Source organism: Zonotrichia albicollis, chromosome 12 (genome assembly GCF_047830755.1).
Source record: "Zonotrichia albicollis isolate bZonAlb1 chromosome 12, bZonAlb1.hap1, whole genome shotgun sequence".
In the NCBI taxonomy this organism is placed as follows: domain Eukaryota; kingdom Metazoa; phylum Chordata; class Aves; order Passeriformes; family Passerellidae; genus Zonotrichia; species Zonotrichia albicollis.
In genome coordinates, this window is record NC_133830.1 from 11,240,008 (window position 1) to 11,256,455 (window position 16,448).

The following is a 16,448-nucleotide window of genomic DNA, read 5'->3' on the forward strand; positions in this document are numbered from 1 at the left end:
AGTAAATTAATTGATCAAATAGCTAATTCAGATTTCTTCCTTTTTTTCCCCTGAGTTTTCTATTGAATTTTTAGCTCTTAAAAAAAAAGGAAAATATGACTTTCTCCTTTGAATTTTCAGTTCTGATTTTGGAGGCCTTTTATTTCAAAGGAATGGCAGACCTATGGCATTGTGTTGGTTTATTGAATGCCAGTTTTGTTGCTAGAAAGGGAGGTAGTTAGGAGGGGGATGTCTGTAGCTTTCTGAATTCTTATCTTTGTTTATATGAGTTATCTGAAACACCCAAAACCCATAGTCACTCTTCGCAATTTTGGTAGCAGGTATATTGCCTCCTTTGTTTGAGATGTCCCGCTGCCTTTTTCTCTGGCTGATGGAGACACTGAATTAGAGCCAGGAGTCCAAAGTGTTCTGGGCTCTAGGCTGCAGAGAAGCTCTAGACCAAATATGTGTGTCACCATTCCTCTGGCACTCAGGAGCTTTGTGAACTCATGAAACTTTTGCCTTTATCTTGGCTAAAGATTGATGCACTTGTGCATGGCCTAAGCTGCCAGGATCCAGTGAGAGCTGGCTTACAGTAACAATGGGAATGGAAATTTGTGTGAGCCATGGAGACAGATGCCTTTCTCTCACTGAGGTGAACTGGTCTCACATTCTTTATTTTTGTTCTCAGTACCTGGCACTGATCTATGCCACTTGGAAACTTGCAGAGTACAACTGTGTGAGTTGTCTGTTGGGGTTGACAGTTTGCTGTTAGCCCTGGTCATACAATTTTAATTGTTTTTATTTAGTGTTATGTTCAAACCGTGTGCTGGTTTATATATTCTGCTCCAGATTTTACTGTGTAAATAATGGAATAACATTCATCAATTACACATACTTTATTTTCTGGCCCAAACAAAAACCAATGAACATGCTTTATTTAATATTTGACCAACAGAGTAATTTATTAGGCTATGTTAGTGAACTATTTTATCTTTCTGTGCCTATTAAAATGTAGATCAGGGAGGTTTATTATTTTATCCTGCCTTTGTACCACAGTGTGCCCTATATATGTACCTTGATCACTGTGTGTGTGATACTAACTGGTCCTGTAAAGGGACAATTGATTGTACCCACATTCTGCCTCCTGTGGTAGATACTGCACATACTTGGAGCTGGCATTTTCCCTGGTGCATGCTGAAGGGATGATGGAGCAAACACTGCAGGAAAGGCTCATGGTGTGAGGTCCCAGGAGTGCTCAGGGACTTGGAAGGGTTGGTGGGAAGAGGATTGTGCCAGGCATAAAGGCCCTGCTGGGGAAGTGCTTACAGCCGAGGGAGCTGCTGGCTGAGCCTGTGCTTTGCAGAGCACAGCAGCAGGAACAATTGGGTGGTACAGAGACTTATTTTAGTACACAAAGTCACCAGCTAATAGAAAACTTGAATCAGCTGGTCCCACCCTGCTGCTGATGGATGGCTGGAGATTAGGATCGCTGGATTTAGGGTGTCTGTTCTTGGCACTGATACAGGAAAATTTCTTTCTCTGTTTAGCAAGGAAGCTCCCCCCTCCTCACCTTCCCTGGGGAGGCATAAAATAATAATAATAATTAAAAAATACATGTTACCCTCACAAGAAGTTAACTTTTTCCTTCAGAGAATACTGCAGGGGAAAATTAGCTTCACAGCTTCCTGAAAGGCTGGGAGAGAGGGAGGCAGGGCCATGTAAGGTCCCTCCTTGGGTTCACCATAGAAACGTGCTTAAAACTGGGATGCAGGGGAATTCAATAGTGCCCGTTTGTAAAACATTGCTGCTAATCTGATGAGGGGTCTCCCAAGCCCCCCTGCTTGCTGCTGGAATTAAAATAAATTCCCTGCAGTTTAACTACCAGTTTACCCAGGAGAAATCAGGCATTTATGGTTTGGCTTTTTGTTCCTATTCTGATTACTTTCAGAGCACTGATGGAATAGTAAGAACTGTAAATTCATTAAGTTTCAGCATCACAGTATTTTTCTTGCATGCCCCTTGTGTGTGGCACACTTCTGCACTGTAAGGTTTATTTTTTTTTAATAAAACAAGAATATTAATTCTCCAACATTTTTTGTCTCTCTACAAGAATGGGTGACACTTTTCCTGTTTCACATAGAAATGAAATCCATGGAAAATTATGGCATTTACTTCACAGTATTTTTTAAAAATCATACTTAAGCTAGCAAATAGTCTTTGAGTAGTACAGTTTACTGAAATTTCATGCCTGAGCTTCCTGCTTTTTCTCATCTGCTGAAGTGGTGGAAAATGTTCTACAAAAATTCAAGTACTCTGTCATTGCATTTTTTACTGCTCGCTTTTCCCTTTTGGTATCTTCTCTAATGCCAAGATTGAGTGGAGCTCTGGGAGAGAAAGAATCACACTTGACTACTGTTGCTCATCAACGTCTTTGTATTTACCTGTCTGCAGTGCATCCCTGTTTATTCATCTACTGATTTTTGGGGGGAAAGGAGAGTAAAGGGGAATAAGTATTACTGTGATTTATGACAAATTAGTATATGAGAAGTTAGTGTTGTCTGACGTGCAGCTTAGTCCATGAAATTGAGGTGCTGGGATTTCATCTTGGTTATAAAAATGTTGCATGATTCTACAGCAGTAATGGTTTTTATCTGGTATTATAGCATTTGATATTTCTGAGCTGTTATGAAAATGTGAGAATGCTCTATTTCACTTTAGACCACGAGGGTTTTTTTATGTTTAAGTATGGTGAGTTTTAAGGAAAATCTAAATATGCTGTTTCATTTGGACTAAGAGTTCTAAGTGGTAGAGGTTCATATTTGCTTAAACTCATGGTTTCAAAAATAGTGTGAAATGCTAGTCCAGCTTTCTGTTGCAGAGGGGGCTGGAGAGAGGGGAGAGCTTCAGTGGGAGGAAGTTTCTGTCTAGAGCATCTTTTGGGTGTGGTTGTGTGGAGGCAGAGACTGTCGCCCTCTGGATGTTTTATTTTTGCAAACCCTTGGCTGCCTGACAAATGTGCTTTCAATAGGAAAAAGCTGGGTTGGCAACAAGTGGCTTGTACTGATAAAAAGGTAAAAGAGAGTGCTATTGTGAACACCAGTGCAGCTCTAAGGAGTGTGATGTGGGAATCTTGGTGGAAAAGGGCAAATGAGTGAGAGGGAGGTTTTGTCCCTCTGATTTGGCATTCAGTGCTGGCAGCGCTTGCTGCCGTGGAGCAGGTCAGCTGTTCCTGGAGCTGGAGACAAATGACAAAGCTAAACAGCAGCTGTTGTCTTTGGTCTTGTGCTTCTAGAGACAGTGTTCAGCTCTTCACAGTTCTGTGGGCAAAGAGACTTGTATTAATGCTAACATCATCTCTGAAATATCTTCTTTGAATTTAACCTCTATGCAGCCTTGCAGGTTCATTCCAGTCTGACTCATGAAGCACTTACTCAGTTCCTGGAATAAATCCTTTATATTTGTCACATTATTTGCTCTTTGGCTTCCACGAACGTACAGGTTGAGTGCAGAGTTTCAACTGAAAGGTGAACTGTAGGAGTGCATCATGCTTTCCTGCATGACTCAGATATTCTGCCTGTTTTGAAAATGTTTGCATGAGCAGGATTGATCTTAGGATGGTTGCCACAGTGTCCTATTGTCACGGGTACTCGTAAATCCAAAGCTCTGTGACAGAAACAAAAGGAGGAGGAAAAGTCTGTCTTGCAGTGTGAGCTGCACCTTCTGCACTTTCAGGCTTGTGTAGTGAAAAATATTGGCTGGAATGGTTTCCCATTTTAAGTGTAGAAGAATGCTTTCCTATCATAATGGGCTTGTCCTTTATAAGGGTACTTTATCAGTTAGAAGAATTAATTCCCTCTTTTTCAAAGTTTTTAATGTCTCTTTCTCATGATTTGCCTTGCTCTTTGGGCTTTACTTGGTGATGACCAGGGTGCATGGTGTCCTGGTTTTGTTCATCCCACTTTGTTCACAGGTGTTGGGGGTTGCTGGGTAGTGAATTTTCTGGTTGTACTCATTCTCCGGCGGGCTGAGGCCATCATGTAGCCAGCATGCTTCATTTCTAGGGATGCCTGTTGCTTAATAACAACATGGTACTAATTGTTTGCATATTGGTGTGGTCTAAGTGTCCCCAAGGAGAAACACATTGTTGCAAGAGCAAGAAGTGAAAGCAGGGTGAGTTACCAAGATCTTTATCAGTGCATCTCTTCTGGAGCCTGAATGGAAGAGAAAAAGCTTATCTTTCAGCATCTTTTAAAAGTATTGGGTTCTTTTCTCTTCTTCCAGCAGGATAGGAAGAGCTTTGTCAGAGCAGGTACATTACCTGAGTGGTCAAAGGGAAGGTCTTTGTCACCATCACTTCACAGATCCTTCTGCCTTTCAGCAGAAGGATGGGATGTTGTGGAGATGAATGCCAGTAAGCAACTACAGGGACTGTGAGAAAATGGTATTTAATTTGTACATGACCAGGAATGACCTAGACTGTCCCTTGGGGAACTAGACATTTGCAAAAACAGCAGTTTTGAAAATGGTGGGTTTTTAAAAACTATGAGCAAAATTTGAGTGGAAATAGCACCTTTAGTTACTGAGCACATGCCAGGTTTGTTGTAGCTCAGCCACACACTTAACCACACTGCTGAAGGAGTGTGCAAAGGAGGAGAAATGGACTTGCCCATGAGTGAACAGGAACATCTGATGTGATTCATTTAAGGGATGAGACCAGTTCAGTGGTGGATACCTTTGCTTGGGGAGGCAGTAGGTTACTATAGGAGTACCAGAGTATTCCTGTCTGGAAAGATTCCTGGGTAGTGGATCATTTATAAACACTGCTTCTTTTCCCACTTAATCCTTTGCAGATATCCATAATACCAGAATTTGTTTCAGAATTGTGCCTTTAGACTGTTTTCAAAGTACATGTGACAGAAACACTGTCCCTTAAATTTTCTTTTGAGTGATTGCATGATGCTGCTATGAATGAAGGTAATTAAAATTTACCACCTTGGATCGTTAGACTCTTCCATCTAACTTACTTCTAGGTACAGGATGTTTCATTGTCTTACTAGAGCTAATGTTGCATCTACAGTGACAGTGCCATGCCAGGGGCATAGTAGGTAAAACCCTGCATCAGCCAGGTGCTCTCTGGGTGACTGAGGTGGGGTTTGCAGACTGACAGGGGCACCCTGTGAGTGACAAGGCCACTCTGAAATCTGATGGAGTGCTGCCTGCACGTACAAGCAGTGACCTGGGCTGTCTGCAGAGCCCCCTGTGACTCCAGCTGGGAGAAGTGGTGGATGTCACTCCATCATCTACTGTAAACATGCAGACGCCACAATTACTATTTTTCCTGCTTTGAAGTCTGAACATGAGTTTGTTTGGTTCTGCTTGGCTGCTGATGGTATGCTAAATACAGTAATAATACAGAGATGAAGGCAATCAGGTGAATAAAAGTGCACAGCACATTCACTAGTTAAAATGCACTGTTAAATAGGAATAGAAAAGATGCATTGATTTATTGTCTCTTGTTTAGTTTTTCAGTATAAGAGTTTGAGAAGCATAGTGGGGGAAGGGAGAAGAGAGGGCTTATTGCCCATTAAACAGAAATACCATTTCTGCTAAACAATGCTGACAAAAGGGTGCTGATATTTCCCAACTCAGCATATGGATCAACACAGTACAATAAGTTTGTCATAAAAGTGTACCAGGTAAGTTGCAGAATCTGCCTTCTTACCCATAGGGGAAAAAAAAAAAAGTTTTGTTAACTCACCAGCAAAAGAATGGCTTACTCCACGTGACTGGGTAGTAGAATTTTGCAAGGTTTGAGTAACGCCTATGGTTATTATTTACATTATTAAATTTAAAATGCAGACATGCTTTTGAGTCTTGCAAGTGTGTGGACAGCTGGTCTTGATTTTTCTGAGGTTGTGTAACAGTCACCTGTGGGGGAATCAGTTTGTCAGCAAGGCAACCAATACACCATTTTATTTATTGGATACAAAAAGAAATTAAGACTGTTGCTTGGGTTGCAAAATCAAGAACTTGAAAGTTAGGAAATACCAGATTTACAGTTGCTTATGCAACATTCATTCTGCTCCCCTGTGCACTTAATAAGGCAAGGTTCCTCTGAAATTTTTTTGGATGTGGTCATGTTAAGACTATATCATGGAGCATATCAAAGAGGAGCAGGGATAAGAGTGTATGGACATCTGGCATTTCTTAACTTCTTAAGTGCCCAATTCTGCAACTTACTTTCATATAAAACCTAAGTTATTTAATTTCTTAGATATTTTTAAGGTCGAAAGATGAAGTAAAATTAAACCTCCATATTGCTGAAGCATGGCCATCCCTTTACTGTGCACCTTCACTGGGGCTGCAGTTGCAAACATCCAGTGTAACACAGGCTTGTGTGGCTTGGTAGCACAAACCTTGTCAGCCAAATGGCAGAAGGAGGCTGTTACCTGCTGAGGAGGTGGCTTTGGGCAGGAGGAGGCTGTTACCTGCTGAGGAGGTGGCTTTGGGCAGGAGGAGGCTGTTACCTGCTGGAGAAGGTGGCTTTGGGCAGGAGGAGGCTGTTACCTGCTGGAGGAGGTGGCTTTGGGCAGGAGGAGGCTGTTACCTGCTGGAGGAGGTGGCTTTGGGCAGAATGAAGCTGTTACCTGCTGGAGGAGGTGGCTCTGGGCAGCAGATCCACACTCTGGAGTTGGAGATGCTCAGGGGGTGGGACAGACTCAGGGCATTGGAATGTCTTGAGAGGGAAATGCAAGTCTGTCAGAGACAGTTCTCTCTTCTTCCTCAGCAGCAGTTGCTTCAGGCAAGCTCTCTCCACACCCATGCTGTCCTTGTTGCCTCCTTCCAGTGTGGATTCTGTAATCCTCTGCTCTTGATTTCCCCCTGCCATCCTCAAGCTATTTGTGGGCAATTTCCTTTAGAAATTTAACTTAATGTGGCTATAGCTGACCTCCTGCTATGTGCCAGGTCTGTGCAATGTTCCAAATGAAACTCACCATGTCCCACTGACATCTCCTTTTGGATGTTTAGAATTTAAGAACCTGAGATCACTACAGTTAAAAATAATTTTAAAATAGTTAAGAAATTGCCCGTATGTTTTTAAGTCATGGGAGTACCACCAGCAACCCTCCTGGCTGTGCAGAAGCTTCTCCAGGAAGAGGAGACATCTTCAGCTTGGCATTCCTCTCTGTGTCATGCTTACAGAGCCAGGTCAAGACCTCTACATACCATCTTGTCTAGAGAACAGTTTGTGGTTTGGTTTTTATCCTTGGATAGTAAGGATCACAGGGTTTTTAATCTGTGTAGCAGGCCAGGGCTGGCTGCTCTGGAGATGGATGGTGTAGGATGTAGTAACACTCTTGAGCCTCCACTTTCTCATATCTGTTAGTGTTGCTTTTTCCACATAATGGGAATGCAGCATAGATTAATAAAAAATGAAATCATGACATGAACCAGTTTCTTCTCACATGGTAAAACTAATGTTTTCATTCAGACTGTGTCAGGAATTCAGTGCCTGTGTTTGTTTTGGGATTCAACCCTGCAAAGCTTTAAACAGAGATGAAGGAAACTTGCACTATGAAGGTCCTTAATGAATGAACAGTGCCCTGTTGAAACCCTGTATGTGCCTGGAGGATGCTGCTGGGGAGGTGTAGAGCTTTTAGAACCTAGAGCAGTCTGGTTGTGCACCTCTCACTCTGTCCTGATTCAGTACTCAGCACTCCTGGTTTTTTGCTGCCATGCAAGGTTTTACCAGGCTCTACTGATGGCACAATGCTCAGCAAAGAGAATGGGCTTGTTAAATGTTCCCAATTGTCCCTTTACTCAGAAAGGGAGAGAAAAGAAAATGTTTTTTGGATATAAGAAACATAGGCTGGTGAGAGATGGGACAAACATCTGAAAACCAAGTTAATGGATATGTGGAGATCTTAATGTGATGGCTTCCATTAAAAGAGCAGTAATCAGATGTGAAGCTGAAGGCTTCTAGTGCTAGAGGGAATTGCAGAAAGAAAAGTCTTTATGCTGCTGTAATTAAGGTCTTCAGGAAAAGCTGTGACTGACCAAATAATTGTTTCTTTGTACCAGGTTGTTCAGCTAGTTCTCAGTAACCTGCTGTAAGCTAGAAGTTTTTGTAGAGTCAAAAAAGCTGGAAACTTGGTCATTGGTGCAATCCTCTCAGTTCCTTTCTCCTTCACCCTTTTTGAGGCCTCATGTACCATCATTTTCCCAATGCATGAAAGCTTGTTTTAAAAGAGAACAGGAATTTGCAGGCTCAAAAATATTCCCATTTCTGACACAGAAATGAAAAGTGCTTGAAACTGTTTTCTAGAAATAAATGAGCTGCCACTGATCATGATGAAGATGTCTCAAGTGTACTTTTTCTGACGTACAAAAAAGTAATAAAAATGCTTTGTATTTTCAGTATTAGTCACAGGTTCTTTTTGTTCTTTTTCTCTCCTGTTTTTCTACTTTAGTTCCAATTAACCTTTTATGAGTTTGCTCAGAATAATCCTTAGGCCTTTCTTTTTAAACTCATGTAACTTTTTATTAAATCAGAAAAGGTTATTCCTTCTCTTTCTCAGTATCTTTTCTAGTATTTAATATTCAGTGCTTTTACTTTGTCCTAAACCTTTCCTTATTTCCCTCTCGTACTGGCACCGCTTTGTTTCCTTGTGTGATTCTGTTCTGATCCACCTTTTTTTCCCCTACAGATACATTAAGAGATGAGAGTTATTTGCTCTCAAAATATGGTAATGGATTGCTTGAGAGGGTGTTCAGGTGACAGTAATTTCTGAATTATCCTGAAAAGGAGGGTTGTTTAACAGGCTGGACAGTGGAACTTGCTGTCCTGCCCAAAGGGACATCCTGGAGTTGTTTTTCCTTGGAATTAATACTATGGTTTGCACTGAATTCCAACACATAACATGAACTGTGGTTCTGCAAACAGTCTAAGGCAGGGTAAGTACTGAAGAGACGAGGAGTGCAAGCTGGTTATTTTTTTATGCTAACTTCTTGGTTTCAGCACAAGGGTTATGTGCCAGAGATGAACATACTTCACCTACAGTTATAAAACACTGTTCCTTTTTTTTGTGCAAACACAAAAGCCAAGTGGGAAGGGATATTTCATAAACTCAGTGCTATTGTGTCCTCTGGTCTAAGCCATAAAACAAGAGTTACAGAGACATTCCCTTTGAACTTGAAATCCTTTTCTAAGCTGCTGATCTAACCTAAGTGAGAGGGGGAGGCTATACCAGCCAGAAAATTTCTCTTCTGGGTATTTTTCCTGTCCTGCCCCTTTTCTTTTTTAAACGTCCTTAAGTGAGTTTGATACTGCACCTCTGCCCATAAATTTAAAAAAATATTATCGTAATGTAGGTCAGTGAACTGAAACGCCACTGTACACCATGGGGGATTAAAGTCAGAGAGGCAGCCCTCTCCCACTCCTACTAGGTCATATGACAATATAAACAAGAAATGCAAGGAGCCTTCAGCTTTTTCTTGCCCTAATCCTTTGTTTATGCAGCACTTAAACTGACTTTTGGGGTCGTCTCTGTCTGGCATTAAAGCCCTAAAGCTTTTTGAAGTTTCCCTGAAGTTAATAAAATTAGTCTGCCCTCATTGCTAGGCCCCTTGCTGCTGCTTCAGAGCAGACTGCAGATCCCTTACTGTCTTTGTGGCGTTTGGCTTTGTAAGTTCATAATATTTTATACCAAAAGAAAGAGTGTTTGAGAGAAAAGCAGAAAGCTCTCCCGAAATGCTGTTCAGCTAATAGGCAAAGTGATTGCCATTGTAGATGTTCTGAGAACTCAAAGGGGATTAACTTAAAATCCTGCGATTGGAGGTAAATTGCTGGTAAAGTAATTGGAAGTGTTGAGTTTCAGTTAGAGAGAACAACATGCGTTTCTTTCCCTTTTTATAAAGCAAAGCTAAACCAAAAATATAATTTTTCTTTTTCTTTTATTATTTTCTAATGCAGTCTTAAAGTTGAGAAAATGAGCTTTCCTTCATAGCAATTCTCTGCTACACTCATTTATTTTAATGCAAAGACTGATCCAGTTATCTTAGTTCCTGTTAGGACAGGCACTCTCTAGTTATTTTGTCTTTGTCAGGGATAAATTGGTGATAGGCTCACAGGAGGGCAAGGATGGCACAGGATGTGATGTGTAGTATTTAGTGTGTGAGACAGATACTTTGGGTCATAGAGGTTTTATTCCAAACAGCCAGTCAGGCCAAGTCACTGATCACTTATTATCTCAGCACCACTAAAGTGGTTTTGTTTCTAATGGCCTGTAGAGATGCCCAAGGAATCATGGTGATACCTACAGAACGTGTTCATTGGTTAAAGGAAGGGGTTTTTTTAAACAAGTTGAGTTAAGAACTGGCTGGATGGCTGAGCCTAGAGAGTGGTGGTGAACGGTGCTGCTTCCAGCTGGCAGCCCGGGACCAGTGGTGCCCCTCAGGGATCTGTGCTGAGGCCAGTTCTGTTTAATGTTTTCATTGATGACATGGATGAGGCATTGAGCCTATCACTGGTAAATTTGCAGATGACACTAGGCTGGGAGCATGTGTCCATCTGTTGGAAGGTAGGGGGGCTCTGCAGAGAGATCTGGAATGGTTGGATGGATGGGCAGAGTCCAGTAAGATGAAGTTTAATAAATCCAAGTGCTGAGTCCTGCATTTTGGCCACAATAACCCCCTGCAATGCTCTAGGCTGGGGATGGTGTGGCTGGACAGTGCCCAGGCAGAAAAGAACCTGGGGGTACTGATCAACAGCCGAGTGACCATGAGCCAGCATGTGCCCTGCTGGCCAAGAAGGCCATCCTGGCCTGTGCCAGGAACAGTGTGGCCAGCAGGAGCAGGGAGCTCATTCTGCCCCTGTACTTGGCACTGGTGAGGCTGCACCTTGTTCTGGCCCCTCAGATTGGGAAGGACCTTGGGATGCTGGAGCGCGTCCAGAGGAGGCAACGGGGCTGGAGAGGAGCTGGGAACACAAACCCTGTGAGGAACCACTGAGGGAGCTGGGGTGCTCAGCCTCCAGAAAAGGAGACTCAGATGTGACCTTATCACTCTGTACAACTCCCTGAAAGGGGGCTGCAGTCAGGTGGGGGTTGGTCTCTTTCTCCAGGCAGCAGCTGACAGAATGAGAGAACACAGCTTTCTTAAGCTGCACCAAGGGAAATATAGGCTGGATATTAGGAAAAAGTGTTTTACAGAAAGGGTGGTAAAGTACTGGAATGGTCTGCCCAGGGAGGTGGTAGAGTCACCATCCCTGGATGTGTTTAAAAAAGGACTGGATGTGGCACTTGGTGCCATGGTTTAGTTGAAGTGTTAGGGCTGGGTTGAACTCAGTCTTAGAGGTCTCTTCCAACCCAGTGATTCTGTGACCATTGGAGTGAAAATAACAGTGCAGTTGGAGTCCTTGGTTACTCTCCTAAACTGAATGTACAAGAGCAAGACCCTAAAAAGCACCTTTCTTTATAGAAGATAAGGGTTTTTTAATTCAAAGGTTTTAAGTGAGTGTGACGTAACTAAATGCTGATAGATTTTGTTTCTGTTCTAATACTCAATTAAAGGTTATCATTGCTGGTTTACTCTAAGGTGCTTGATGCCCGTAACACTTGCTCACAGAAGTCCCTGGAGTTTTTTTCTGACAGCCTTCCTGGGGAGGCTCTAAACTGAGCCATGCTAGCCTAGTATGACTGCTCATCCTGTAATTCCATTTTTAATTAAGTTAAAGATAACTTTGAAGTGCTCTTGGAAAAATAAAAGATGTTTAGAAAGATGTTGGCCTTTTAAGTTGGCTTCCTGTGCCATTTGAGGGATAACTGTAAAAATAATAGATATATTAGAGATCCTCCCTGGAGCTTATTGTACTATCTGTATTTCAAACACAGGGAAAAGAAACACTAGCCAGCAGTGGACAAGAAGGATGAACAGTTTTGAAATTCTTGTTTTAGGAATAAAAGATTTATAGGATGAAGTAACATTTTAATTTCTCCAGCCACTGTAACAGGAAAAAAAAATTAGAAAAATAGCTTTTGAGAATGTAAGTTCTTCCTCAGGTTGAAATTAACAGCTTCTTTTTCTTCTAGGCTAGGCAAAGAAAGGCAAGTGTGCCTGAAAGCTTATCTCCCCTCTCAACCTCCACCTATTATCAGGGGCTCTAGGAAAAGACATTATTCAGTTTTGCATTTAAGCCAGAACGTTGTGAGCAGTGATACTACCCTCAATGGTTCACAAGCTGTTTTGAAGCAGTGGGAGAGGACAGACACAACAAAAAAAAACATAAATGTGTCCTTTTGGGGAAAGATGAGGAGCTTGGGCAGTGAGTGCTGTTGAAGCATCTGAGTGTTCCTGCTGCACCCAGCCCAGAGCAGAGCTGCCTGTCCTGCTGTCATCTCCACGTGACAGAAGCAAGAGGGGCTGTGGATATTTCTCATCCTGTACCTGCTCTGGGACAGGGAGAGGTCCTGCCAGTGCTCTCTAATACTGCACAGCCCTTTCAGGACTGTTCATAGCTGAGCAAATAAGTTCTGTTTAAAATAAAACAAAAATGAAATTTCTGATGCTAGGTTTACTACCATCGTGAGATTGGCATTAAAATGGAGGCGTATATATGTAACAAAATAATAACAATTCTAGGAATTTGCGTCCTTATACACATTATAGTTTATGGAGGAGGCTTCAGGGAAGGACAGCTGCTTAATAAACTGGCAATATTTTGAGTCATCAATATTTTGAGTTAAATTAAACTGAATTAAGGGGAGTGTTCAGAACTGATTGCAGTTGTTTACTGTTCTAAGTCACTTTGGTCTTTGCAACCCTTCAGTGTAGCTAAAAATGATTCCTGAGATGTGAAGAAGAGCTGCAACTTTTACCACATAAAATAATCTTGGAAAGATTGAAGTAATATCCCCATATTTATTCTGATAAATAAATGTTCTTTCTGCATCTACAAGGTAGAGTAACTGCAGGCAGTGGGTGTACAAGGATATTCACACCTACAGGATTAGGCTCACTTGACTGCACCTTATACTTTGTAATGCCTGAGGGAGGGTTGTTTATCTTGCCCTACCCACCAACCTCACTGCCTCTTGTTCCTGATAGCTTAATTAACAATTCAACTTGGAATGGTTCTTCCCACTGGGTTACAAACCTTGAAATTAAAATTGGATACAGTGGTCATAAGGCTTTTGGTTTAACAAATCAATATGTATGTAAAGGTGAGTATTTAAAAGGCTCTGTTTAGAAGCTGTGTCATTTCTTTGGAAGTGTAGCTGTTGGAGTGCGGGTCTGGAGCTAAGAGAAGGAATGTTTATGTAGGTGATAATGTGCTTAGCTGTAGAATAAATAATGGAATAAACTTTTTGTCAGCATAGGTATTTCAGTGACTTTTATGGAAAGGTTTCAAAGCAGAAAAAATATTTTAATTAACTAATCTTTACACTATGTTCTGATGTAGGTTTTATTTTTCTTATAGTTTGATAAGGGAGGTAGAAGCAGAAATGTGTTAGCTCATAAAATCTTCTATAGTTTTAGACACAAATTGCCTTAAACTCAGCAATTTAGATGACTCACACAGAGTTTTGCTCATTTGGGGGAAATGGTTTGTGAAAGGTGGAGTGGTAGAAGTTGCCAAACTTGGCACATAACATGGACAATTTCTTGTCACTTTAGCTTGTGGATTTATGAATCCTTATTTTTGTTTGCAGGTGATGGACGATTACAGTGTGATTGGTCGTTCATTGTTTAAAAAGGAAACAAACATCCAGATTTTTGTGGGTCTGAAAGTGAAACTGTCTACAGGAGAAGATGGAATAATAGATGGTGGTTTTGGACAAAGTGGTAAATTCAAAATCCGAATTCCAGGTAGGTGTTAGCAGTTAACTAATAACAATCTATGTCCAGTGTAGAGGAACTTTCCATATTGCCAGGTGAACTGCTACCAGTGATCTCCTGAGGTTTTGAATGAGCTCACACCCAGTTGGAGCAGTGATCTGGTGGGGCCTGTACCTCTTCTAATTACATGGTGGTGGCTGTGACTTACAGTGTGAGACTGAATGGCCTGAAGCCTGTGTCAACAAACTCAGGTCTCAAAATGCCTTCTTGCCAAGTGGCACTAACACAGAAATCATGCTGTGCCCAGAGAGGTTTGTGGTAATCTCTCCTCTCTTAATGTATGTATGATTTGCACCAGAGCCCTTCTGAACAAATAAAAGAAAGCAAACCTGCAATCACTTTTACCTGTGGCTGCTTATTAAATATAGTATATTGGATGCAAGTTCCTTAAATTGGCTCTGTTCTGCATGTTATTACCTAACTTGCCTTCAAGCAAAAACTGCTTAATAAATAGGGTTTTGGACATCTTGAGTTTTTTTATTGCTTGTGTCTCCTAGTTTTATAATATTATATGTGACTGTATTTTTCATCCCTGGTGAATTACAGGAAGGATTTATGCCTCCTTAGGTTAGAGCATAGGAAATTATGGGTGCTAGAGTTTATAAGTGTCATTTATTGGGGTTTTTTTTCCTCCTTCTTTTAAGGCAGGAGAGTAGTTCTGAGCCTTTTCAAAAGGCAGTAATAGGTGTTGCATTTAACTCAGATTGCAGGATAAGATTTGTAAGGATACCAGGCAGTACTTTTGTGTTTCTGTTTTGTCTTCAGCCCATTTGTCACTAGTTAATCCCCCACCCTCTTAGGGAGATGAGCAAGATTGCTTCTGTTGAACAAGTGGAGAAAAGAAATTACAGTATTCTATGGCAGCAAACACTCAACATAGCCATTGATCTTCAGAGAAAGGTGAAGTTTCCTGATTCCTTGCAGAAGATGGACTGTCTTTCATTTTAATTCTAGAGTGGGATGCAACTGCTCTAATTTTGACCCTCTGCAAGTTTCCTTTCTTCTTCCTATCACAGAATAAGAATTTGTGACTATATAAAATATCTCATGTGTTCTATCCTAGCTGTACTTCTAGTTTTATAATCAAATGCTAGATTTTGCAAATAGGTCTGAGAGGCTAATTAGCAAGCACACTTCACATTTAAAGAAAAAGGTTGCAGCAGATTTGTGTTTACTTTCAGTTTTCTGGTATAGAAAAGATTGTAGGGATTCACTGAGGTACCTTTAGGTAGGTGATGAAATGATGCATAGATGACCTTAGAGCTAAAAAGCTGAAAATCAAGATGGTATCTTGCTTAAAAATGCAATTGTGTAATGTTCCTAGTAACTTTTCTCTCCCAGAGGCAAAGATCTGATGAACAAAAGGAACAGGAGGAGGGCATTTACATTGCCATTTCTACTTATTTGTATGGAGGAAATGGTTCTTCCTGGGACAGAGAGAAGCCTTATAAGGAGTCTCTGGCACCCTTGTGGATTTAAGCAGGAACTGTAATTGTGAACCAGCAGTTACATTAAGAAAATTGTATATAGATTTAGATAATGGCATTTTGCTCTGTCCATTAAGCTAGTGGGAAGAAATGATACCTTTCACCAAGGTGTTCATTATCTAATCTTGGTTACACTCATCAGATGTTCAACAGCAGACCTATAAACAGAGGACCCTTTATGGTTTATTCTTTCAATGAGAAGAATATGTGGCAGAATGCTAGAATTTAATACCTCTCTAAAGTAGGCAGAATAATACAATGTAGTTTGCTTTGCTTTAGTCTGGGTCAAACTTGGGTGCTCTTGTTGTCTGGAAAGAAAAGGCAGTAAGTTAAGTCAGGTTGAGGGTATCAAGGAATGGAAAAGAAGCACAGAATTTGAAAGAGCCTAAAAACTTGTCTCTTTAAGAGTTCCAGAGATGTGTGTGTAGGGGGAGGGCCATTGCTGTGATACTGCTTGAGTCAACTGCAGTTCACATTCCTTTGTTAGATCAGTGTTGCTTTTTTAATGTGTCTGCACCCTGTTTGCGAGTTGGTTGTTTTTTTTTTTTAATTTAACTGGTCAGACTTCTCTCTCCCTCACCCCCACCTCATCTTTTATCCTTGTCTCCCCTTATACAGTCTCTTTCATATTTTTTTTTTGGGTAGACCTTTTCTTAAATTTTTCTCAAGTTATTTTTCTGTGATTCCTTCAGAAATGTATCAGGGAGTGGGAGGGAAGGAAAGGAAATGTCCAGGTTGAAAACTGTCTTGTACTGCCTCAGCCTGGCATTCATCAGTCCTCTCATATTTAAAACCAGTCAACCCCTAGAATTGAGTTAGCTTGTTCAGCTAGTTGACCTGATGATAGCTGGTTCTAGAAACAAACCTCTCCATGGCAGTAAAATTCAGAGAGATGTGTCAGAGATTTGTGTCCTGACTACTAAAACTGATAATAGACCATGGCACATCTTAGGGTGCTGCATGGTCCCACTGGTGTCAACAGCACCTCTCACATGAGCACATATTGGGCTCCCCAAATGTTCTTCCATACTCTCTTGGGAAATGACTTGTGTTTGCTATGGATCATCCTGGGAACTTTGTCTT

At 41.2% G+C, this 16,448-nt stretch overlaps 1 protein-coding gene across 2 annotated transcripts in view; it reads left to right on the forward strand.

Moving 5' to 3' along the window:
- EEFSEC (eukaryotic elongation factor, selenocysteine-tRNA specific) overlaps positions 1-16,448 on the forward strand; it is a 125,442-nt gene that overhangs the window by 65,865 nt on the left and 43,129 nt on the right. For both annotated transcript variants that reach the window (XM_005485408.4, XM_074549792.1), the window contains exon 6: positions 13,692-13,848. In XM_005485408.4, the coding sequence (XP_005485465.2) occupies positions 13,692-13,848 (157 nt within the window). The remainder of the gene's footprint in view (positions 1-13,691; positions 13,849-16,448) is intronic.